Source organism: Rhamphochromis sp. 'chilingali', assembly GCF_963969265.1.
Source record: "Rhamphochromis sp. 'chilingali' genome assembly, chromosome: 12".
Lineage (NCBI taxonomy): Eukaryota > Metazoa > Chordata > Actinopteri > Cichliformes > Cichlidae > Rhamphochromis > Rhamphochromis sp. 'chilingali'.
Genome location: NC_137939.1, coordinates 12,282,184 through 12,304,864, shown reverse-complemented (window position 1 = coordinate 12,304,864; position 22,681 = coordinate 12,282,184). Strand labels below are relative to the sequence as shown.

The 22,681-nt window shown below is 40.6% G+C and overlaps 2 protein-coding genes across 4 annotated transcripts; one reads left to right on the top strand and one right to left on the bottom strand.

The window, feature by feature from the left end:
• The first annotated feature begins 1,195 nt into the window (after positions 1 to 1,195).
• szrd1 (SUZ RNA binding domain containing 1) lies at positions 1,196 to 4,512 on the top strand. Its single transcript, XM_080898124.1, has 4 exons — positions 1,196 to 1,327; positions 2,555 to 2,604; positions 2,830 to 3,093; positions 3,815 to 4,512. The coding sequence occupies exons 1-4, from the start codon at positions 1,280 to 1,282 to the stop codon at positions 3,924 to 3,926; spliced, it is 474 nt and encodes a 157-aa protein (XP_080754250.1). The 5' UTR covers positions 1,196 to 1,279; the 3' UTR covers positions 3,927 to 4,512.
• Positions 4,513 to 5,587: 1,075 nt separating this feature from the next.
• atp13a2 (ATPase cation transporting 13A2) lies at positions 5,588 to 21,643 on the bottom strand. Of its 3 annotated transcripts, none has more exons than XM_080898121.1 (29): positions 21,387 to 21,643; positions 17,632 to 17,708; positions 17,054 to 17,221; positions 16,307 to 16,365; positions 16,130 to 16,196; positions 15,973 to 16,052; positions 15,731 to 15,808; positions 15,583 to 15,652; positions 15,301 to 15,435; positions 15,141 to 15,207; positions 14,088 to 14,219; positions 13,174 to 13,335; positions 12,795 to 12,905; positions 12,653 to 12,699; positions 12,383 to 12,571; positions 12,078 to 12,284; positions 11,803 to 11,907; positions 11,320 to 11,476; positions 11,088 to 11,199; positions 10,850 to 10,974; positions 10,532 to 10,710; positions 9,981 to 10,073; positions 9,819 to 9,898; positions 9,521 to 9,673; positions 9,281 to 9,377; positions 7,818 to 8,041; positions 7,519 to 7,670; positions 7,174 to 7,346; positions 5,588 to 6,210 (listed from the first exon to the last, which is right to left on the bottom strand). In XM_080898121.1, the coding sequence occupies exons 1-29, from the start codon at positions 21,397 to 21,399 to the stop codon at positions 6,046 to 6,048; spliced, it is 3,477 nt and encodes a 1,158-aa protein (XP_080754247.1). In that variant the 5' UTR covers positions 21,400 to 21,643; the 3' UTR covers positions 5,588 to 6,045. The 3 variants fall into 3 exon arrangements, with proteins under 3 accessions (XP_080754247.1, XP_080754249.1, XP_080754248.1); XM_080898123.1 differs by lacking the exon at positions 21,387 to 21,643 and adding an exon at positions 18,338 to 18,570; XM_080898122.1 differs by lacking the exon at positions 21,387 to 21,643 and adding an exon at positions 18,343 to 18,570.
• Positions 21,644 to 22,681: the final 1,038 nt, after the last annotated feature.

The following is a 22,681-nucleotide window of genomic DNA, read 5'->3' as shown; positions in this document are numbered from 1 at the left end:
GTGTTTATTTCAAAGTGTTGCACTCAGATCGCCTTCATGTCTTTATTCAGAACACTAATATCCTACAAGTATTGAATCTACAAAAATGTCTCCACTGAAATGAGATGTAGGACATATTCTACCTAATATGTACAGTATAATCTGCTGTTTACAAAAATAAATGAGTAAAATGTAAAAAAAACAAAACAAAAAACAGCAGCACATTTCTGTTGCATTGTAAAACAGAAATATATCTGGCTGCAATGGGGCACATACTGCCACTATAACTGACATGCACATCAGTGAGTTTATTGAGTTCATGTTCTTTTTGTCCAGGTTAGCTCCGGTGGTTCCGGTGTAAATCACTTTAAGAGCAATTTAAAAGTCTTTCTTATCTATGAACAAAACTGTGATAATGAGGAAGGAGATGTAACTCCGGTAGCAATAAAGATCTCTGGATAACAAGTACAGTACAATAATTTAACAGCTTGCTGTGTCATCAATCAGTCTGACTTTCTACTACAAATGACAGTGGGTCTTCTTTATTTTATGCAATTAAAGAAGCGATCATCACTGAGAAAATATATGCTTATATATAAATATATAAGGTCTGATTATAAACATGAGCTCTAATCCAGCAAATTTTGCTGCCATATATGACAAAAAAGGACTCGAAGCTGAGGAAATTATTCTCTCAATTCAAGAACACTGATGACTTTTTCTTAGACATCTTCTTAGCACGGAGAAGGAATACAGATGGAAAAATAATGAATGAATTCATGATTTCTGAGGCTCACTAAATAGCGAGCCATATTATTTGTGCAGCCACATGGACGTTTTTACCTCGCTTTCTAATGTAAAATTTAAACCACAGATGTTAATGCAAGGGCATAAAAAGTACATGTCATTTTATGACAAAGATGTCATGTAGCACAACTGGTTAAAAATACTGACATCTGTATATGGGGTTTGGCTAAGAAATTTCACTAGAATACGCAAATGTCCTCCGAGTTCTGTCTTTATACTGTCTCTGAAAACGGTGCGCCTTTTGTTATCATAAAGCTGTTAACAATGAAGAAGTCACTGTTTTGTTGAACACAGTTCACATAACTTTACGCATAATATAAATGCTCTGTTTACCGAGACTGTACTGAAATGTAGTGTGGCCTTAAAAAAAAAAATCAGCGTCAAACTCTGGGGAAATCCGTGATCGTGACGTCACTGTGTGAAGGCAGCCGGGAGGCGGACCTGAAGGAGGACGGTTCACCTAACTCTACAGCGTGTCTGAGCAAAATGTAACATGGATGAGGAGATCGCTGAAAGTTGGGAAGAAGCTGCTGATAGTGGGGTAAATAACAAATGTCTCAATGTAGCTTCGGTTAAAGACACATGTGCTTCTAGGCGATTCTTTTTAACGAAGGGGTTAGCTTTAAGAAGTTCCCATAACGCTGTTCAACGTTAACGGGTCTTACGGGCCAACAATGTGGCTAAAGCTAATGTTAGCTGTAAGAAACTTGGCGAACAAGTAGCAATAGCTTGACACTGAACCAGGCTTAACGCGGACTTTGCCAAGCAAACGACTGAAGCTGTTTGGAATAATTTCGCGTTGATTGTCGTTAATGTGCTAGATTTTTAGCTAACGTTGGCGAGCTAAGCACTATGGCTTCTGACGCGAGCTAAACCCCGGAATTCCAATTGAAATGCTAAGGTTCAAGTTGGCTAATGTAATGCTAAGCTAGCCATTTACTGCTCGCGTAGAAAATGTGTCAAAATAAAGTCAGTTTATTTGTCGGCAGGTATAGGCACTTCGCAGAAGAGCACCAGAGTCCATATTCCTATCTAAATTTGCCTCATATTCATTTCGGCATACATTTTTAAAGCTTAAAACATCTTGGAAAAAATGACATCCCCGCGGTAACGTCAGAGCCAAAGCAGCCCGTGGATGGCGACAAGTCAATTTAAGGAGGAAATTTGTCAGAAAGTGAATATAAGCTTCTTTAAATAGGTACCGCTACGTTGATGTTCATTGTCGTGGGGCCTGATTGAAAGTGGTTGTATTGTTCAGCGTGTTCTCCCCCTCTCCTCACAAGGCCAGGCTGTTGCTCGACTATTTCGGCCATGTTGTCAACTAGTTCCCGGTTTGATATCTAGTTATGTCACCCAACTGGTCAGTTGGTATCACTCAGCTAACAGTAGGTAGCTGTAGTCACGGTAGTTTGGCAAACGCTCGTTAGCTGGTGACGTCACGAACGTGGCTCTTGGTTGGGGTTGGCCGGAACTTCAGAAGCTCCTCAGGTTGAACTTGCGGGTTGATTTAACGTATCTTGCTGGGGGTTCGCCGGTACCTCTGCTAACATCTACATTTAGTTTTCGTTGGCAACATCAGGCGGCTAATGTTAGCAGGCGGAACACTCACTCTGTTATGACTTGGCAGCTGCTGTGCACATGTATAAATAGCTTGTAACTGAATCCCAACTTCAATCCACTTTCCCACTTATTGCCTGCTGAACTTCTTCCTATCTTGAAAGTTTCATTTGTTTATATGTATCCCCATGCATGCTGGTTTTCCACACAGGAAATGGAAAAACGGTTGGAAGAGAAGCTAAGGATCAGCCAGAAAGAAAAGTAAGGATTTTAAAGGTTGAAGAAAAATGTTATTTGTGTTCTTATGCTTCTTGCTGTTCCCACTATACTTGTACCATTTATAGCAATACCTGCTTTTGTTAATACAACTTTTTTTAAAGACTTTAATTCTATCCTCTAAACTTATTAGCACTCATTTGTAGCGGCCTCTTCCCATCTGTCATGTAAGTAAATTTACATGGACGGCCTCTGTTGTTTTGCTTCCAGGGATTCCAGCAATTCTTCAAGATCTCTGAAGAAAACCATGGTAATACAGGATGACTCCTTACCAGCTGCACCTCCACCCCAGATACGCATTTTGAAGCGGCCTGCGAGTAACGGTTCTCTGACCTCGGGCCCGAATCAGAACAGGCCTACACCGCAGGTCAAATCCCTGGCCCAGAGAGAAGCAGAGTATGCCGAGGCCAGGAAGAGAATACTGGGCAGCGCTTGCCCAGAGGAGACGCCACAGGATAAGCCCAACATAGACAGGTAATACTCATCAAATATAACTGAGGCGTTTTAATCACAGCCTAACAAAATGCTTGCTTACTTTAGGGAGCTTAGCAGTCATTTGACAGAACAGCAACCTATGCACAGGCACAAGTATGAAGTTTGTGTTTCAGTCTAAAATGCAAGGGAGTCTCTTATCACAATTTCAAAACGGGGTTGTTTTTATTTACAGTTTTGATTTGACACTTGTAATCTATACTCTTGGATAAACAGGAGCTTTGAGGACACGGTTACTAGGATGGGTGGACTTCATGTCCTCCCGCTCTGAAGATTACGGCTAATTAATATATCTTTTGGTTTTGGTTGAAACTTACACTGATCACAGAAAGCTTCCTAATCCTTTGCATTACTTAATGTGACATTATTTGAATAAAAAAGAGGAAGTTCTATTCATTTGATTTGGGTTTTGCCAGAATCAGTGTTAATGCAACCAAAGTGCAGTGGTGTAAAAGTTGAAAGTTTGTTTTTTAAAGACAAAACTGTAAAATCGTGTGCTGGTACTTGTCTCTCGTGACACGACAGGAATCCTTTAAGTAGGACAGTTCTGGAGTAGGACGTCCATTCAAAACAAAAACTATGACTGAACGTTGCCAACTGGCAGTGAGTTGTGTGCAGTTTGTGTCAAGCTGTTGGCATATGGAAAAGACTGCTGTCTCTAATTTATTCCTGTTTCTTTTTTTTCTTTTTTTTTTCATGCCAGACCAGGGCACAATAACTCTACACTGCCTTCAGAGGACACCAGATCAAACAGTCACACTGTCCGGCAGCCAACCGGCCCAGACGGCACCCAAGGGTTCCGACAGCACAGATAAGTGCACCTAGAGGGCCCCCCAGCCCCTGAGGGAGAGAGATAAAGGGTCTCTTGAGAGCAAATGCAGTACTGTATTCTTAAAAACGTCTTCCTTCAGTTCCCTACGTACACGGGGATCTATAAGTAAAGCATCCTTGCTGTCGGCCTCTTTCACAGCCGTCTAGGACCGACAGGGAGCGAGGAACTCCAGGAAGAAGTCCAATGAAAACATGCTCTCATCTCTCCCCACTTCAATCTGTTTGGCACTGTGATTATGGACATTTTCTGGACTCACTGTGATGTTCCCCTTTAAGAAAAGCCCCTCACCTCCATCTGTCTCCCCTCCGGTTCTAAGTGGCTTCGTCAGAGGATGCCAAAAGGACAAACAGAAAGACTTAAACAGAGGAGGAAAAATGAGGGGCCATGTTAAAATGAGATGAGCTGGTACTTGTGCAGCAGCTTTCTCCCAGCAATAAGACGTCACCTTTTTGTGTTTTTAATTTTCAGTTGTTGGCTCACTAAATTTTAATCTCATCTTTCTCTCGCTTGTCTTTATCAAATCTAGGGTTGTTCTGATATCTAACAGGTAAAAGTATGTCTCTCTCACACACACATACACCGCAAGAATCTGTTTAGAGCAGCTTTTTATATTGAGTTTGTTTTTTAAAATAAACATAGCATTTGCTGTTTTTAAGAAATAGGAAATATGTTTTCCACCTTTATTTGGTGGCAAAATCTGACAATATTACATGTTGGGTTCTTTGTATGGTTTAAACACCTGGAACTGCAGCTGGTGTCTAAAATGCACACACTGCTAATGAGTACTTGACTGAGATTTTAGATTTATCAGGACACAACCTAATATGTAAATTGCCATTTGTTTCTTAAAACAGGGGTTAGGATTTATGTGGAAGTTGTATATCTGACAAGGTATGTTTACGTTTTTTTTTTTTTTTTTAAAGCTTTCTGGCTGTCTTCCTTAGACTGTCATTTCATTTCTATTTAAAAGTAAAGGCAAAAAAGATGAGATGTTGGATTGAAGTCCATTTTAAGTAGCTTTCCTGCAGTTTTTTCTTTAAGAAGAGGGCAGCAATGTCAGAGCAGTATTTTTTAACTAAAAAAGAACCAAAAGCCCTTTTTTTAAAATCAAAAACTAATAAAACAACAACCTAAAAATCATTATTTGAAGGTGATGTTGGCAGCAATTTAAAGAAGGGTCAGATGGTGAATTTACTGCTGTACCTCTCGAGCCTCACTGTCTTAACTCCACCTTGTTGGCGGCGTGCTTCTTTTCTTCATACACCCCACTGAAGTACAGCATGTAGGAACTCAGGTCAAGTGAATGAGGCTGAATGAATGAATAAGATTGTATTTTTCCAGCAGGGTTGATTGCTCATACAGCTAATGTCCGTATTTAAGCTTGGGTTGGCACTTAGAAACCGTGCTCTATAAATTGCAATGTAACTGAAATGATGTCTATGCCCCAAGGTGTATGAATGTTGGGTGTGTTTTGTTTTTTTTCCCACCGTCAGCATTTTAGTCACAAGAATGGTGAGTGATGGTCCACTGCTTAAATGGAGCAGCTAGCTGCGATCCAGAGAGCAGTTGCCTGTGTGGCTTTCAAAGACCATTGTGTTCAATAGATTTATTTTTTTTTTTTTTTTTTGGAAACAGAGGAGATTTCAAAGCCATATTAAATGGTGTGACATAAACACAAAAAGTTCTTACAGTGGTTGAATTCAGCTTGTGCCTCCTGTATCACATCTTTACTTCCTGGGTTTTTTTTTTGGTTGTGTTACTGTATTTCAAGAAACTGAGGGTGAGTTCACAGTACTGGTAAGCGATTTTTTGTTCAGGAATTCTAACGACAGAGCAGGAGACGGGTTTAGCCAAGTGCGAACACAAACTGCCTGTAAATACTTTAATAAAATGATTTGGGAAAAAAAAATGTTTACGTTCAGTGCTTTGCATTGGAAAACACATTAAATTCATGGAAATAACTTGTTAAAAAAAAAAAACGCAGCTTAAATAAAAATAGTTTATTATTGAAGACTTTGCATTGTTGGTCAAGTTGGGGATGTAGTTTGGGCATCTGTGGCATAGTTTGGCTCAGATTACAGTCACGGAAGGCCAAGCAGATGCTAGCTACAGCACAGAACTGTATCTGTGGGGGTCAGAGTTTGATTGAGAGGCGGCCATGATGTAGAGTCTGACAGAAGAGAGTCCAGCTGTTTATACTGTTTCTTAGACGGACGCTTCCCTCGCAGCAGTCGAAGGCAGTTCAAAAGACCCAGGTCTATCAGCACCTGGGAGGAAAAAACATGGAAGTGGTAGAATAATTCAGGGAATCTGTTGATATACAGTACTGCACAACAGTACTGAGGCACCCCTATACTTTATATTTTGCTCAGAAAATGACAAATTATTACTGTCTCAGGTCTGGGCTGGATTTCTGTTTATTTTATGTTCATCTAATATAAGTTACTTTTTAGACCCAGCACTTCTTTTATAATGGGAAGTGTGTTTGTTTGGGGGTTTTTTTTCTTTTTTTTTTGTTTTTTTAAAAAGCAAGTCTGTGTCCAAAGAAAATTTTGAAAGAACTTCAGAGTCTTGAACTATTGCTCAAGACCTACTTTGCAAAACAAGCCTGGCTCCTTGAAAGCAAAGTATAAGGAAATGAAGTGTGAAGACTTTTGCACAGTATCGTATCTCACTTAAAGCAATGAAAGCATCATTATTACTATTACCCCATTTAATTTGATCCCTCTGTCCCACTGCAGCCTCCGTTTAACAGTCTACAAGATGGTATCACAAACCTTGACACAGTGTGCCCTCTTGCTTCTTATTGTTCCCTCACTGTTAATTATTTTTATTTTTTTTAAGATGCTTATCTATTTTATTTAACAAATGTGGCCACAGTTGTTAAATAATGTTCTATCAATTCGCTAAAGAAAAATCCCATCTTCTTTATTCAGGCCTTCAACACCTCTAGAGTGGACTATGTGTGGTTAGTCCAAAATGCTGCTGTGCATCTTTTAACAGGCATCAGAAAGCATGGTCACATCACTCCTTTGGTCAGCACTGCTGCTTTTAAAATGTGCTATAATAAAAAAAAAAAGTCTACAGTAGGGCCTTATTCTAGCAAACATGTTCACTTTAGAATATTACGAGCTTTCTATCACAGCCACTTTAAAGATGTCTGATTTCGTTGATTTTGCTGTGTAGTTTAACAGACGGGGAATCTGGGAAGCTCCGTACAAATCACTCACCTCCACGACAAAACAAATGAGGAAGTTGAGAGCAGCCAGACTAACGAGCAGCAATTTAAAATTCATGTCAGAGATGTTGTACAGTTGAAGTAACCGGCTAAAGACAGCCCCAGGATACAACACCAGCCAGGTTGTCACACCAAACTGGACGAACAGCAGGATAAGGAAAACCACTGGGAAAAGGAGAGAAAAAAAACACTTGTGACTCAACTGTCCTGCATCAGTGATAAGTTTCACTAATGTTGAACTCAGTATGACTTTCATGAATAGTTCTAAATTTGTCCAAATGTATCGCCCTCCCAAACTGAAATCATCCTCCTTTGGCATTTGAACATGTTGACTCACTGTTGTGGTAGAGGGGTTTCTTGTGGGGGTAGCTCTTGGTGACCACCACTGACATGATGATGTACTGGAAACCAGATATGTCAAACACACAGGTGTTTTCGAAGTTTGGCAGATTGGCTGTTCCGACCTCAGTCGCATTGAGAGGAATATACCTAAAAATGAAGGAAGAGACAAATAAGAGTTAAAGTGCAGAACACGTGGGATGCTCTTTTTCTAAATCTGCATCTGAACACACAGAAGTCAACATAAACAGTTTTCTTGAGGGCAGTCTGATGAGAAATAAAAGCTATTTTGCTGACCACTCCTCTGAGGTTGTGATGAAGAGCGCAGCCAGCTGGCCCAGAGCAATCATGCAGGTGTGGATGAAGAGGCTGCCCAGTACAGGCAGGGCCAACAGACTAGCCGCGGGTCTGGAAGGGTACAGCTCTTCACTAGGGCCTCCTCTTCCCATCACAATGGCCAGCAGAGTCACCAGAAGAATGTCACAATACAGGAACTGCTGGTCTGCTACGCTCGTCTTCACCTGGACACACATCAAGAATGATTATTTAGGGGAGAAAAAAAAAACAAAACAAACTTGTATGATTTAGGACTTTGTTTTGTTTTCATGCAGATCAAGTCAACCGGACTGTGGTTCTGTTTGGCATTTGGTGTTAAGAGACTGCACAGGTCACATTTTATGGGCTACCAAAGTGTTCAATATTAAGTGAAAGAACATTTTCCACATTTTAAAGTTGGAGCTCCACATACACATAGTCATTTCCATTTGCTTCTAAGAATAACAGTTAAAACTGCTTTTTTTGACGAGAGCTGAACAGAATGCAGTGTGCTTTCGCTCATGCCGTTTTATTAAAGTTTTTGGCCACATTCATTTCTCACTACCTGTAGACCAGGTTGTACTGTTTTGTTTTTTGGGGGGGGGGGTTTGACCCTTGGCAGCGAGAAGTCCAATCAAGCACTTGTGATAACTTGCAATGAATGTTTCACATCGCTGTGGAGGAACTTTGCTCAACTTTTCTTCGGAGAACTGCTTTCATTCAGCCAAAGCGGAGGGTTTTCCAGCATGAGTGACCTGGATGACCTTCAATGAGCTCTTGGAGTATTTTTGGTAGGCTTGCCACTGTAGGTCCACCACTGTTCCGAGTTTTCACCATTTGTGGATCATGTCTCTCTCTGTGGATCCCTGGAGTCCCAAACCATCAGATATTTAACCCTTTCCAGACTGATAGATGTTGATTAATTTGTTTTTAAGCTGCTTTTTGAGATCTTTTTGCCTGTTTCGCCTTGTCAAACAGGTCACGTTATTTCTTTATCCAACAGATCTGCTAGTAATCAGGCCTGGGTGTGAAACTGAACTCATCGTTAAAAAAAAAAAAATGCATCTAATCACATTAATTCATAATTAATATAGAGGGTGGGATGAAGAGGGGGTAATAACCATTTCCCACAGGGCCAGGTAGGTCTGGATAGCCGGATAGCTTTTGGCTATCCAGACCTACCAAAATGCAGGTATCATTACACCTGTTTTGTGTTATCTTTGTCTTTGCTTATCTGAAACATGTGTAACGTTTATTATGAGTTATTTATACACATATTTTCATACATTTTTAGTTTATTTCAGTCATTTTATCCATAAAATGTATGTTTTGGTTTATTTCTACAATGGATGAAAAGCTGGCAATAAATTGCAGCTTCATGTTTAAGGTGATCTACGGGGACAAAGCAGAGAAAGATGAGGGAGTTGTGATCTGCTGATACTCACCGTGTAGAGGATGATGACGGAGCAGAACTGAATGAGGCTGTAGAGGGCCATGTATCTAAAGAGACTGAAGGAGGTGACCAGAGAACATCGTCCCTCTCTGAATGGAAAAAGAGTAGGACGGGGAAAAAAAAAGGACAGATCTTTTTCTTTTTGCAGACACAAATGAGAAGTTTGGTTGGTTTTCAAAAAGACTTCCCCCATCTGCTTTGTGTTTTCTAGGCTTTTAATCTCAGTCTTTACCTGATAAGCAGGGGCACACAGCTGATGTTTTCAGTTTTGGAAGTAAAAGGTGAGGCAACTGAAGCCTCAGCTTCGGAAAGAGAAACCCCGACATCAGCAGCTCTTAGTGCCCCGCAGTCATTGGCCCCGTCTCCACACATCCCCACTCGGTAGCTTCAGAAACAGTAGCAGTATTTCACAGTTAATGTTATAAAAATGATTCCCTTTCATTATATTTCTACTCTGTTTTATTTCCCATTTGTTCTCCTTATGTGTCAACTCCTTTCTAGTTTGTGTATGCTGCAGAAACTGTACTCACTTCAGTTTTTGCAGCTCCTTCACTAGCTGGGTTTTCTGGTCAGGGGCCATGCGTGCAAATATCGTGGCTCTCATCAAAACCTGCAGTGACAGCAGGTTAAAGTCATTAGCGTGCAAGTGCGGTGCACTGTCAAAGTATTCCTGTTTACACAGTTTCCATTACCTTCGGCAGATACTCAGGGAAGTGGTCACAGAGGACAGCAAAGGACTTGCCATTGATAGCCAAGTGATAGACAAAACCACCCTGATACAAACCCTGAGAGAGGAGGAGAGACATCAGTAACAGTAACTCGAATGAATCCTGCCAGTTGAAAAAAAGTAGGCCATAGCTGGACTTGTTATGCATACAACTGTCATAGAAACAGAAAGCATTCAAGCTGTTTAGAAATGTGTTGACATGAGAGAGAGATGAAGATCATACCATTTCATTTGCCTTCAAAGCTGCACAAATTTGCTTCCATTAAAAATGAACTATAACCAGGCAACAATATGAGTCCTCGACTTTACTTGAGCACTGAGGTCATTTACTTCCATGTTTGCAGGCCACAGGCACAAACACAGAAACCAGGCGTGACATCAGTGAGCAACACTTCAACTGGAACTCTTTCACAACGTAGCCGTTTCATAATTTCATAGCTGCTAGTATGACTGTAACAAACATTTTAGCAACAGAGTACAATCCAGAGTGGAGTGTCCCATTTAAGCAAGACCAACCTGAGTGATGACCTCTACTGAACTTTGGCCAGAAAGAGCCGCTTCCTCCTCCAGGCTGAACCTCAGGGTGGGCATGGACTGGGCAGTGTGGGGGGTTGCAGTGATGAATATCACCTTCTCGTCAGATCCCACCATCCCACAGGTTTTTGCTACATTAACTGCTGTTAGAACATTGTCCCCTATGGTTAAAAAGACACACAAGATGGGACAAAAAGACTTTTAAAAAACCCATCTGTGTCGATTCCTGCAACTTACTATCTTATAACAAGAAATATTATAAGTTGCACGGTCAGTGATGAATACAAAAACATTCCTCACCAGTGACCATAATGCTGCGAACGTTCGCCTTTCTCAGGATGTTGATAACTTTGGCACTCTCAGGCTTTACCAAGTTCTTCATCATCAGCAAACCCAGAAAGTGCATGTCTTTCTCTACTTCCCCTCTGTGGACAAACAGCTTGATCAGCAAACATATTAAACTATTATAGATCATTTTTTTAAAAATGGATAAGTTTTTGTGCCACAATTAAGCCAGAAATATAGACTATGTTCTTACCGCTCAATGGTGCTTAAGTTAGAGTTCACATTTAATGGCTTGTAGGCGACTGCGAGAACCCTGAGGCCTTCACTGGAGAAGCTGTGCAGTTTGCTGGAGAACTGTGCTGGAACTGGAAATGCAAACATTCCATTTTGGACAAATGTCATAAAATAGGAAAACGTACTGCAAAAAAACAAAACGTGAGTAAATGTCACTAAAGCTATAGTTATGATTTGTGTCAATTTTGAACCTGTTTGAGTCTGGCAGAGGCTCGCCACCATCTCTGGAGATCCTTTGATGAAAGCAAGAGCTGAGCGCCCCCCGTGGGTCACTGTCACCACACTCATCCTCTGCAGGGCTGAGGAGAAGGGAAACCTTTGTACAATTGCCATCGCCTCATCCGTGGACTGAGAGCAAAATGAAAGAATAAATGAAGACTTTCGGCAAGTTCTTGATCTTTCCAAATGGCAGACAAAGCAGACAAAAAAAAAATTACGCTGCTTAAGCTTACGCGTTTTCATTTATCCACCTGCCCTGGCTACATCTGCTTACCAACTGTCTTGCATTAGAAAAGAGGCACAAACCAAGTACATCTTTCATTATCAGCAGCCGAAACACAGGAGCAACTATTTGAAAAACAACCGCTGCCCATATAACAACTTTACAGTCAGTAAGCATTCGCTTTAATAAATCCTACTGATCAACCTGTATCAGTGATAACAGGGATACTCACTGCTCCATAAGCTTGTTGATCTGGTGGTCTCATTACTGCCAAAACTTTGTGGCCTCCAAACTCTGCATTTAGCACACTGCCATCTCCATCTGGCTCTTGAAGAGTCTGCAAAATCAGAAAAAAAATGAACTCCAATTCCCATTAATGTTTTCAGATTGTGAAACTGAAAGAGCCTCCAAGCATACATTTTCATCAATTATTTAAAAAAAATCCAAATTTTTAAATGAGATGCATGCGAGCTCAAGCACTTTGAAATAAGTAACACGGTAACATACCCAACCAGTGGACTCGACCATCTTAAGCTCCAAAGGGTCTCCAAGGAGCTGGCCACGCAGCAGCGCAACAGTGTGACAGCAAGCCAAGCCAGACCTCAGGTGCCCCGGAGGCAAAAGCCTGGGCTCAGGCACCAGCTCTGAAAAACCGGCAGGCCCCGCCTCCAACACTCCCCACACATCCAGACCCTCCTCTGTCAATGTTCCTGTCTAAGAAAACAGATGTACAAAGCACCAGCAACATGTAAAGTAGCTGTGGTTCATCTCTATGTACACAGCACACTTCTAGCAACACTCTCCCTCCTCACCTTGTCAAAGCAGAAGAGTGAGACCTTGCCACAGATGTTGATGCGCGGTGGACTGATGCAGAAGATGCCACGTTGCTTCAACCTTCGCTGAGCGTAGATTGTGCCAGTAGTGATGGCAGCAGGCAGAGCGGGAGGCACCGCAATGGTTACAATATCCAGACTCCTAATAACCAGCTCTGCCCAGGTCACCTGGATACACATCCAACCACATGTCAGTGATAGTATTTTACTATGCGAGCAAAACATGCAGTCACTAGAGATGCCACTTACATTTGATCTATAGAGGACCACAAAAATGTAAATGGTTCCAATGAGAGCTGCAGCAGTGAGATGGGGAATATTGGAAAAACTTGTTATTGGGTCAAAAGGCTTCATGTCTCAATGATAACCAGGTTGCTGTTAAAGCTCTTACCAACTGAAGCCAGGATGAGCAGGAACTTGACGGCATCTCGGTAAAAGCGGAAGTCGATTGGCTGAGGATATAAAATGGAGCTGACCAGGTCACCTTTGGCTGTGAAAAACCCTGTGGATAATCCACATACAAACAGAAGTGGTTTCACTTGGTGTATAAACAGTTTAAGTGCCAAAATATATTGAATGTATAATTATTTGCAACTGTAAACCCTTTTATATTTTCTTTATACTCATGTTTATTAATCACTTCAGGAAAATCTGATCCGTCTTGCCTCAGTGAAAAATATTTCTGCATGGAGTCAAAGCATCACAGGGTCCCTTCAACTTGCAAAATAAACTCTAAAAGAACGAGTCACATCATCGGTTTCTCTACTCACCGGTGCTTGTAACAACAGCAACAGCCCCACCGCCTCCTGGTCTTCCTCCCTTTGCCTGAATGAGCTGCGTACCGGAGAACAGGGTGTGTCTGCGCTCAGTGTCTGAGCTGTACTTCCTATCACTAGCCTGCAGTGGAGTCTTGAGCACGGGGACACTTTCGCCTGGACACAGATGACAAGAGCAGATTACTGCACACATTCCTCAAAAAGAATTAGTAACACACCTTTATGACCAAGCGCCACGACCATTAGTTGGTCAAATAATAAAAATGTGTCTGAAGCAAGTTATGTACCCTCTTTTGGACAGACTCCTACACTAAACATTCATTGAATAACTAGCACTGACATGTAAAGTAGTTTGGAAGTGAAGAAAATCCCTTCTGATGGCCAATTTGTTGCTTTAGTTACACTCAAGGTTGTGAAATGTGACTTGACTCTAGCCTTGATAACACTTTTAAATTAGTCTTGTGGGCACGACGAGCAAATAACATGACGACTGAGGAGCACAGCCAATCGATTTTGTTTTTCCACACATTAACTCCAGATGCGGAGAATCGGGTCAGGACCTGGTTACGATAGTTACATAGGGACATTGTTAGAAACTGTCGTCTCTCAAAAAGCAGGAAATTGTCTGCCTCACATTTATTCTCACTACTGGAACGACTCAGTTTGGTTTAGGCCAGGGTGCTACCTGGTTAGAACACACTGAAGGCATGATGCAAGATCTACGAATTCATCCGACTATTACCCGTTTTAAAACATCATATGGGCCACAGAGCTATCATACACTACACAGACTGGCAAATAAAATGTCCAAACATTTGCTCTCACGTGCACATCTGCAGGATGTCTTAGAAAAGTTCAAAATGGCTGTTTGAAAATGTCTTTAGGTGCTGTTAAGGTCAATTAATTACCTGTGAGCATGCTCTCATTGACAAGACACTCCCCAGCCAGCAGGGCAGCATCGCAGGGCAGCAGCATACCTTCCTGAGGGATGATCAAACAGTCGCCGGGGACCAATTCCACTGAACTCACACACTCCTCCTCTGAGAAAACACACAGTCCAGTACAGATGTCTATGCGAAGGCTTCTGGAGTGACTGGTCAGAATCAAAAACCTACTGAACATGATAATTTCACACTTCCTTTGCAAATGTTTGTCCTCGTGACCAGTCCTGCACTAATGTGCTTAATGTAGTACTTTTCTCTGTTTCTGCATGTGTAACCTTATAGGCAATGTGGAACCAAATTATATTTTCTCACTCTCTCTTTTTTTGTTACATTTCTATAGCTGCTGGATATTTTTGCAAACTAGTTAAACAAACAAAAAGCTCAGCTGGTTTTTGCCTCAAGGGAACAGCTTAAAGTTTCCCTGGGGAGTTTTTCTGTTTGCACTCAGCGATGCTTAGTAGAACATGTTTGTATATGAGATAGAATAACAAAGTTACACAACTACAGCCGGTAAAGCACATTGTCAAGGTCCTTGTCCACGTAGGTGCATAAAGAGAGGACCATAAAGGGAGGACAAGCATGTGCCAGTTAAACCGTTTAACAAATTACTTGTACACTGTAACTGGTCCAAATGATCAGACCTGACATTCTGTTTTAACAGGGTGCATCTGTGGTTTAAGAGTTAGCAACTGTTACCGACACAAATGAGTTTCATTTAGTTTGAACACTATTTTTTTATCTCATCAGCAAATCGAAGTGTTTTTAACTGATAAACATGCTCCTCTCAGTGACTGTCTTGGCTTTAACAATTAAAACTTTTTAATATTATTTATTATTTATTGAGCATATCGACTGCTCTTCCATCTTCACATGAATTACATTAGTGGACTCCTGTCAAAGTTATTTTAAGTATCAATCAGTTAAACATTCCACAAATAATTGTGTTTCTGGAAAAAAAGTAAATTCATATTATAAAACATCTGCTTAAAAAAACAAACAAACAAAAATACCCCTCACCTCCCGACTTTCTGCGAATAGTGACGGTTGTGATTAGCTGGGCCATGTTGCGAAGCGTGATGCTTTGCTGGTCACAAAAACATAAATACCATTATTCTCTCGTTTCTGTGCTTAAACACAGTCAGTTACAATTCCAGTGTGTTTCTGATAACAGGCTCACCTTCCGGGTCTCATAAAGTGAGATACCGATGGAGATGACAGAGATAATAAATATACATATGGCATAAATATAATACTGATCAACCGTCCAGAGGATGATGCTGAACATCTGGAACACATAGAATGGGTTGAGGATCTACAGAAACAAAAAAGAGTGAAAAAAATATGTTAAAAAATATATATAACTGGATGCATCATGTGAGCTTTTTAAATAAATTATTACATCAAATATTTAAAAGCCAAATGAAAAAGAAATCGGTATGAAGGTAATCATGTATCCCACCTCCTCAAACAGCAGCTTTGGGTAAGGCTTCACAGGCACATCAATAAGATTTGTTCCATATATGGTTCTCCTGAAAGAAATCGTGCATTTGATTATTCAGCATGGTCCTCTGAGATTAGGGAATGTGTTGTGTCCATGTGTTTCCTACCTAAAGCTCTGCTCCAGGGGACTCAGTCCCTTTTGGGAGCCATGCAGGTTATTGCAGGTCCAGTCCTCATTGAGGACACTATAAAAACAAATTAATCCACTTTTTTTTTTCCACAACACAACGAGTGCATTAGACTATTAAAAGAGTGAGTTTTGGGGGGTATGTTCTTCTTTTTATTTAAGACACACAAACTCATGAGTCTAGTTTAGTTGAATCCCACTGCATTATAGTTTTTTCCGTACCTAACGCGACAGAACGCGCCTTTCCTATCCACCCAGACATAACGCAGTCCTTCAAACAGGTAGTACCGCAGCAGTGTTTTCTGCAACACAATAAAGCTGTCAGATCTTGGAGAAGTACCGTTCAGGACAAAAGGTTCTGCTGAAACATCTGCTTTACCTCCTCTTTGTACAGCTGAACTGTATCTCTGGATTCGGTATCCTCTGACTGTCCAAGCAACTCCAAACTGGAAAGAAACAACCAAGTTAGATTAGTTTTGTTTAACAGTTCTCTTAGATATATGTACACAGTTGAAAGGCTTAGGGTGTTGTGTGAATATATAGACAAGTAGTTCACCTTCCCTCCTCCATCTCCTCTGTAAGGACCTCCACCACATGCTGCTGGCCAAAACTGTCCTGAAGGAAAAGGTTACACAAATTCACCAGTTAGAGTTGGAAACTGGACACTTTCTTAAAGCAAGACAGGAAGTATCTAACAGAAAACTGCCATTCAATCTAGGTGATCAGAACATCACAAAATAAAGTAAAGTAATAACTGTTCAGGTTAGTGTAAGCAGGAGTATTTCACTAAAAAGTTCCAGTACTTCAGTGATTCACCCACCTGCTGTTCAAACCTTCTGTTTACATTTGGCAGCCAATCTGAAGACAGTTGGCGTAAAAGGAAGCTGGTCTTAATGAGAGAGGAGCTAAAAAAGCTTGTTTCAAACTGTGAATGCAGGACACCAGGAATACAAAGCTGGAGATGACGCCCTATTTAAAACTTTGGAATGGAACTATCATTGCATATATTAGCGAGCATATATTTTTTTTTAAAAGTTACGTAAAGTTACGCTAGTATGCTGGATGCCCTTCCTGACGCAACCCCAAAAGGATTTTTGTTTCTTCCTGGAATCTTTTGTTGGAGAATGTGTAAACAACTATACATAATACATATACTAATACTCTATGACCAAGCCAGTTTTTGCAATAAGAAGCCTAGATTAAGTCCTGCAAGGACAATGTGGAACAAAGTGATAGGCAGTGATAATAATGCCAGCCATCAGGTTGAGTTTACTTCAGCATAGGAACTGTTTGATTATCTCACTCTGAGAAGCAGAATATCCGCCAAAGCCGGAGGGCAGGACTTGCAGCGGGCAAAGACACCAAACCGTGGGCGCCAGTGAAACACAAGCAGGAGGAGCCCTAAGGACAGCAGGGCAGCCAGTCGACACAACCACACCCGCCAGCGCACCCACTTATACCCCTGAACATCCTGGTGGGAGAGAGAACCAAACAGGATTTCAGGTTCAAAATCAGACTCATTTTCACATCCACACAGCGGTTCATTTCCATAAATCTAGTCAACTTATCATTGGTGGCATTGCATGTTAAAAAGCCACTGTAGGAAGCCAGATTGTGTCTTGTATTGTCTTTGGAAGTGATACTAAAAACCACAAATGATAGAAGTTATTTATAACAAGGCCACAGAGACCAACGCAAGTTCTGCATCTACAGGTGACAGGTGCTGGGCACAACATCAAGTCATCAGTTTCTGCACTTTCACTTATACAGCATTTGATTTTCCCAGTTTAACCTTTTCTTTTCTATATCTATCTAACTCACAGCTAGATAACAAACAACACACACCACAACAGGAATCAGAAACACTGAGTAGGTTCTTACCATGTGTGTGTCAGGACTCAGTAGGGGGTCTCGAGGACTGGGTGAGGGGAGTCCGCTCTGCGGCTCCACCACACTACCTACAGAACAGGATATGCAGGGTGAATGGTGCGTCTGTTAAAACATTAACATGAACCAAGCAGCATAAAACACACACACACACACACGCGCGCGCGCCTTCAAAGTCAATATTGACAAAACGCAGTGCAAAGCTTGTGTCCGGTCCATGCCGCAAACTTGAAGAAGACTTTCTTTAATGTGAGACATCCTGAGCAGGAATTCAGATACAAATATTAAAAAATGTTTTGCCTCTGCAATGTAGTCTAAACTGAACAGGGAGAGCTCTCCAGTCCAGGACAGTGCGGGTAAAAACATCTCACAGTTGTTCATCTGTGTACTTCTAAATAAGTAAGATCACAATGTATATGATTTTTAGGAGATTCAAGAGTCACCATAAACTCTAATAAAGTCAATCCGCGCATCTCATTAAGCTGGAAACACTTTGAGGTTTTACGAAAACATTAACTTTACAGCGCGAAAGAGGTGAAAAGCTCGCTATAAACTCATACCGATAACAGCGAAAATCAAAACAAAAGCACAATAAACGACGCTATTTTCAGAACAGACTTCCGCTTCCAAACAGCTGGCTCGTATCGAAAAGAAAACCACATTCCTTTAATTTGAAAACACAATTTAGGAATAGACTGACCTTACCGTCAAAGCGCGATTAAAATTAAGCCTTTTCCCGAAAGTTACGGATCAGACCACCTTGCAGTGGTGCTTCGGCTCCCTGTAGCCTGCACTGATCCGGGCTCTTCATGCTTACGAGTCTAACCGGCTTCTGAAACAAACCCGTCACACGAAACGTCACCCGGAAAACTGCAGACAGGACGTTCATTTTTATTTATTTTAATCTAGTTTTTTTTTTATCATATCTGAGACTACGCATGCGGACAAATGGACAGGACAGTTACATTAAAAAATGTACTGGGGAAAGGGGAATCTTATCTTATTATTATAAAGGTAGCTAACAGCCAGAGTGCAACCCGCCCACCGCCCCGGGTGAGGTAACCATGGGAACGGCACAGTAATTAAATCGCACCTGAGCACAGTATGAGGGCCATTCAATACCTCACAGCTGTTTTCTGGCACAGACATTACACTGCTGCTTTCCCTTGTTTGAAAACTAAAAGAACGAGTTAATCTGGTTCATACCCGCGCGCACACACAAACACAGCAACAGTTAGAGACAACAACACAATTACGTTTCTGTGCTTGTTTGCGCCACCAGCTATCTTAAAATACACTGGATGTTGCTGCAACACTGTGGACAGTGCTAGCTGAGAAACAGTGATTGCTCTCTGCCTTTCTTATCGTGTGCTTTGCTAAGATAAAAGACAAAGTGGAGATAGCAGAGGGCTAATCTGCGCCTTTCCCAGATCACCTACCCATCTAGTTTATGTCCCAGTACACCTTAGCTACATTTAACTACATTTCAACAGATAACAAAAGAGAGAAACTCTACGGAGGTAAAAATCTACATTTTTAAGGGGAAAAATGCCTTTTACAGCCAAATGTTTTAACTGGTTTATATCAAACTTCTGTCTTTCTATTAAAATTATAATTAAACTGAAGACAGTGCTTTGTCAAAATAATTTTCAACATGACTCCTGACTACCAGGGTTTGCTTCTAGAAAGACTTACAGTTGCTTACCTCATTTCATTTCAAGACCAAGATGATATTGATTGGAAAAACAAGAAACACACGCACATATCAAGTTATCATTAAGACAATGTATTGTGCATGATACCATAACTGCTGCATGTTCATAATAAGAATATGATGTACGACACACGCACACTACCCTGACCACAAGAAACAACCGAGTCATCTGTTATGCCATGCCTGTACTGCAGTCATGTGGAGGATTATCCAAGTTGGGCAATTTGACCAAATCACATGCTCACTTTGGTCGAACTAGGCCATACTCAACCAAAAGAAGCCTGTAAAGTATCAGCTATTCATTCACCACAGTGGGCCTTGATTTTGAAGTCATTCACCACGGTTTTCTGTGTACCTAACTATTTGGAATGGCTCATTTAACGACATGTTGCTACTCACCAGCTTCTACCAATTTTCTTTGTAAAAATCAGTGCTTGATTTCATCCGGTTAAGAGTCACCAACTCATTCAAATATGTCACCCATGTAAGGTGTCATCTCTTTACAAAACTTAAGAAAGCCCAGACTTTCAATTTCACGATAATACAGAACTTACACAGAGTAAAATTTCTGCAGTGTCTCAAAAAGGAAATGCCCTGTGTGCAAAAAAAAAAAAAAGACTAGACAGACACAAGACAGTCATCTGAGCTGAGGATGCAAAAACAAATCCTTGAAATTAAATAACCCAATACTGGGCTTTTCTGCCGGGACCAAGAGTCCGTACACCCAAAGGATAATCTTGCCATCCTGATATGGCCAGTAAATTCCTTTGTTACATCTTAGCAACTTAGAAACAGTTTTAGCAACAACAGCAGTGAAATTTACTGACTCGGAGCCCAAACAATACTTTATGAAACTGCAAAAGGGCACACAAACTGAAAGGTGCTAGTATCTGCAGCTGCAGCAGATACAACAGCAATACCATAAGTAACAGTAAATTGAGGAAACAGTAGTTTCTGTAGTGCTTTTGTAAGTAGCAAAAGTAGGGCAATGGTGAAGTCTTTAGATTGCCAAGGTCTAAAGGGATAAGCATTAATTCATCTCCAGGGTATTATGTTATTGGCTGAAATTTCACAAGAACTTGACCGAAAAATCAGTGGCAGCAGGTCTTATAGAGTGACTGTTGTCAGTAAGTATGGAGGAGGTGAGAAGAGAGGTAAACAATGAGTGTCTACAGGGTGAGGCTTCTGTTATGGTTGGGTCTGCATTTCATCTAGTGGTGTTGGGATCTTGTCAAAACTGATAGAATTATAAATGGAGCAAAGTACCATCAGATTTTGACCTGCCATACAATGCATAGAATTGAAAATGTCTGATTGGCAATGGGTTTATGGCAATGGCAAGTGCAGTAAAAGCACACATTTATAGAAAAACACAGAGTAGAACACTATCAGTCATGAACTGGACTGTCCCCAGAGCCCAGACCTGAACATTATCAAAGCAATGTAGGATCATCTAAACGGAAAACAGAACAAAAAGCAGCCAACATCCAAAGAAGAGCTTTGAATGTTCTTCAAGAAGCCTGGAGAACTATTCTTGAAGACTACTTAAAGACATTTTTATGAAAGATGCCTAACAGAGTTCAGACTGTGCTGAAGAATAAAGGTTACTTCCTAGCTTGCTAGAACTGTAAAAACTAGGTTGCTGCCTTATATACTGTATTTTCATTTACGTTTGCACATTTTTCGATAAATCGCTGCACCTTTTTCCCATTTTTCTACAAAAATATAAAGAAATGAAAGGTGGTTCGCTTCACATTAGAGTTGAATTTCCAGTAATTCTGGATGCTTATCTTTATTAGCAGCCCTTTGTCCTTTGTTGACACTATACTGACATAGTACACAGTCGATCAAATGAAAAAAATAAGAAAGTGGGACCTTAGTACGCAAGCTGACAGAAGATGACCGTTAGTTTTTGCCATCAGTGGCCAACATTTATCCGTATCTAGCCGGCGAGATAACAGAGTTGTGGCTAACAGTTAGCAAACACAGTGTGTATGTTTGCAGGAAACATTCCCTTTAAAGCATCCGCACTTACCGCTCCCGTTCATCCCGTCGTCAGATCCCGCATACCTCTCATACCATCATAATGTTAATGACAAACAGTTTCCTGCTCCCGGTCATAAAAGCTTCTTTCAAACCATGCAGCGACCTAAACTACAATGACACATGTCTACGGATAGCCTCCTCGTCCAAATTTGTGACGACGCAGAAATAGCATTAAGTTAAAGAGCGTGGTACGCGAAGCGGTGATGTTTACTGCTGGTTTGGTAAGGACCACAAATATCTGCTCATTTCTTTCACGTGGCGCCTTTTTCCAAATAAAGCCGTCATGATATGCGTGAACAGTTGTTGTTTTAGGTGCAGTTCATGTGGATCACGCATATCATGACAAAAACAACACGTCATGATTACATGTCCCTAGAATGAAAATTGGCATCCAACAAATTAACTTTGGCCTTACACAAAACAAAAGTTTACATTTTTATTAAATGGCCAAAAATAACAAATAAAATGCTATGACCTAATATTGGAAAACCCGTTTAATTAAATATAAATACCAACCAATCGTATTCAGCCATCGCCAAGAGTAGAGGCGGGTGGATCCAAGGGCGTAGATTTTGTTTTGGCATTGGTGGGGACGGATGATTCAACCACCGAACCACCTTTTTGTCTTTGCTTCTTGATAAAAAGGGAGAATATATACTTGCCTACATATGCTATTCTACATGCTTTTAAACCATTTAAAATTGAAATTCATAGTTTTATATGTTAATTATATAATGTTAAATTACTATTAAATGTATTTTACTTCAGCCATATTCCATATAAATCAGGTATCATACAAAAATAAAAAAAATAGCTTTAAATACAGTCATGACAATAAAAGAATATGACTTTAAGGACTTAACAACATTACTTCAGTTATATTACACCAACATCTCTTATATACATTAGCACTAAGGGAACACTGAATGACCTGGTGGGTTTTGTCCATAAAACTACTCATCTAAAATTACCACAAAGTAAAAGATTTCTCAGCAAAATTATGCAACATTTTAGGCACACTATAAAAACATTACTGATGAGTCACTCATCAGTAATGTTTGTTGGGTGAGTGCATTTTTAAAACAATTTCTGCAAACTGCACTACAAGGTGGAATATTTGCAAAATCATGGCTACTTCATGATATATTGTCTCAAAATTAACCCTATGAATATCTCAGTACCATTAGGATGAAATTTTAAGGTTAGACGTATAATTTTAACAGCCTCTGTAAACTAATATCCTGGCTTGCTCGAGGCTGCCGTTTTCTCTGACAGTTTCAATCA

Bases quoted from the DNA above. Each gene is read 5' to 3' on its own strand.
- szrd1 (XM_080898124.1), top strand. From the start codon at position 1,280: ATGGATGAGGAGATCGCTGAAAGTTGGGAAGAAGCTGCTGATAGTGGG. The intron at 2,605-2,829 runs GTAAGGATTTTA...TTTTGCTTCCAG, and splicing joins AGGATCAGCCAGAAAGAAAA to GGATTCCAGCAATTCTTCAA. The intron at 3,094-3,814 runs GTAATACTCATC...TTTTCATGCCAG, and splicing joins GATAAGCCCAACATAGACAG to ACCAGGGCACAATAACTCTA.
- atp13a2 (XM_080898121.1), bottom strand. The intron at 12,700-12,794 runs GTAAGAGCTTTA...TCACTGCTGCAG, and splicing joins GCTCATCCTGGCTTCAGTTG to CTCTCATTGGAACCATTTAC. The intron at 10,711-10,849 runs GTGAGGAATGTT...TTTTAACCATAG, and splicing joins TCGCAGCATTATGGTCACTG to GGGACAATGTTCTAACAGCA.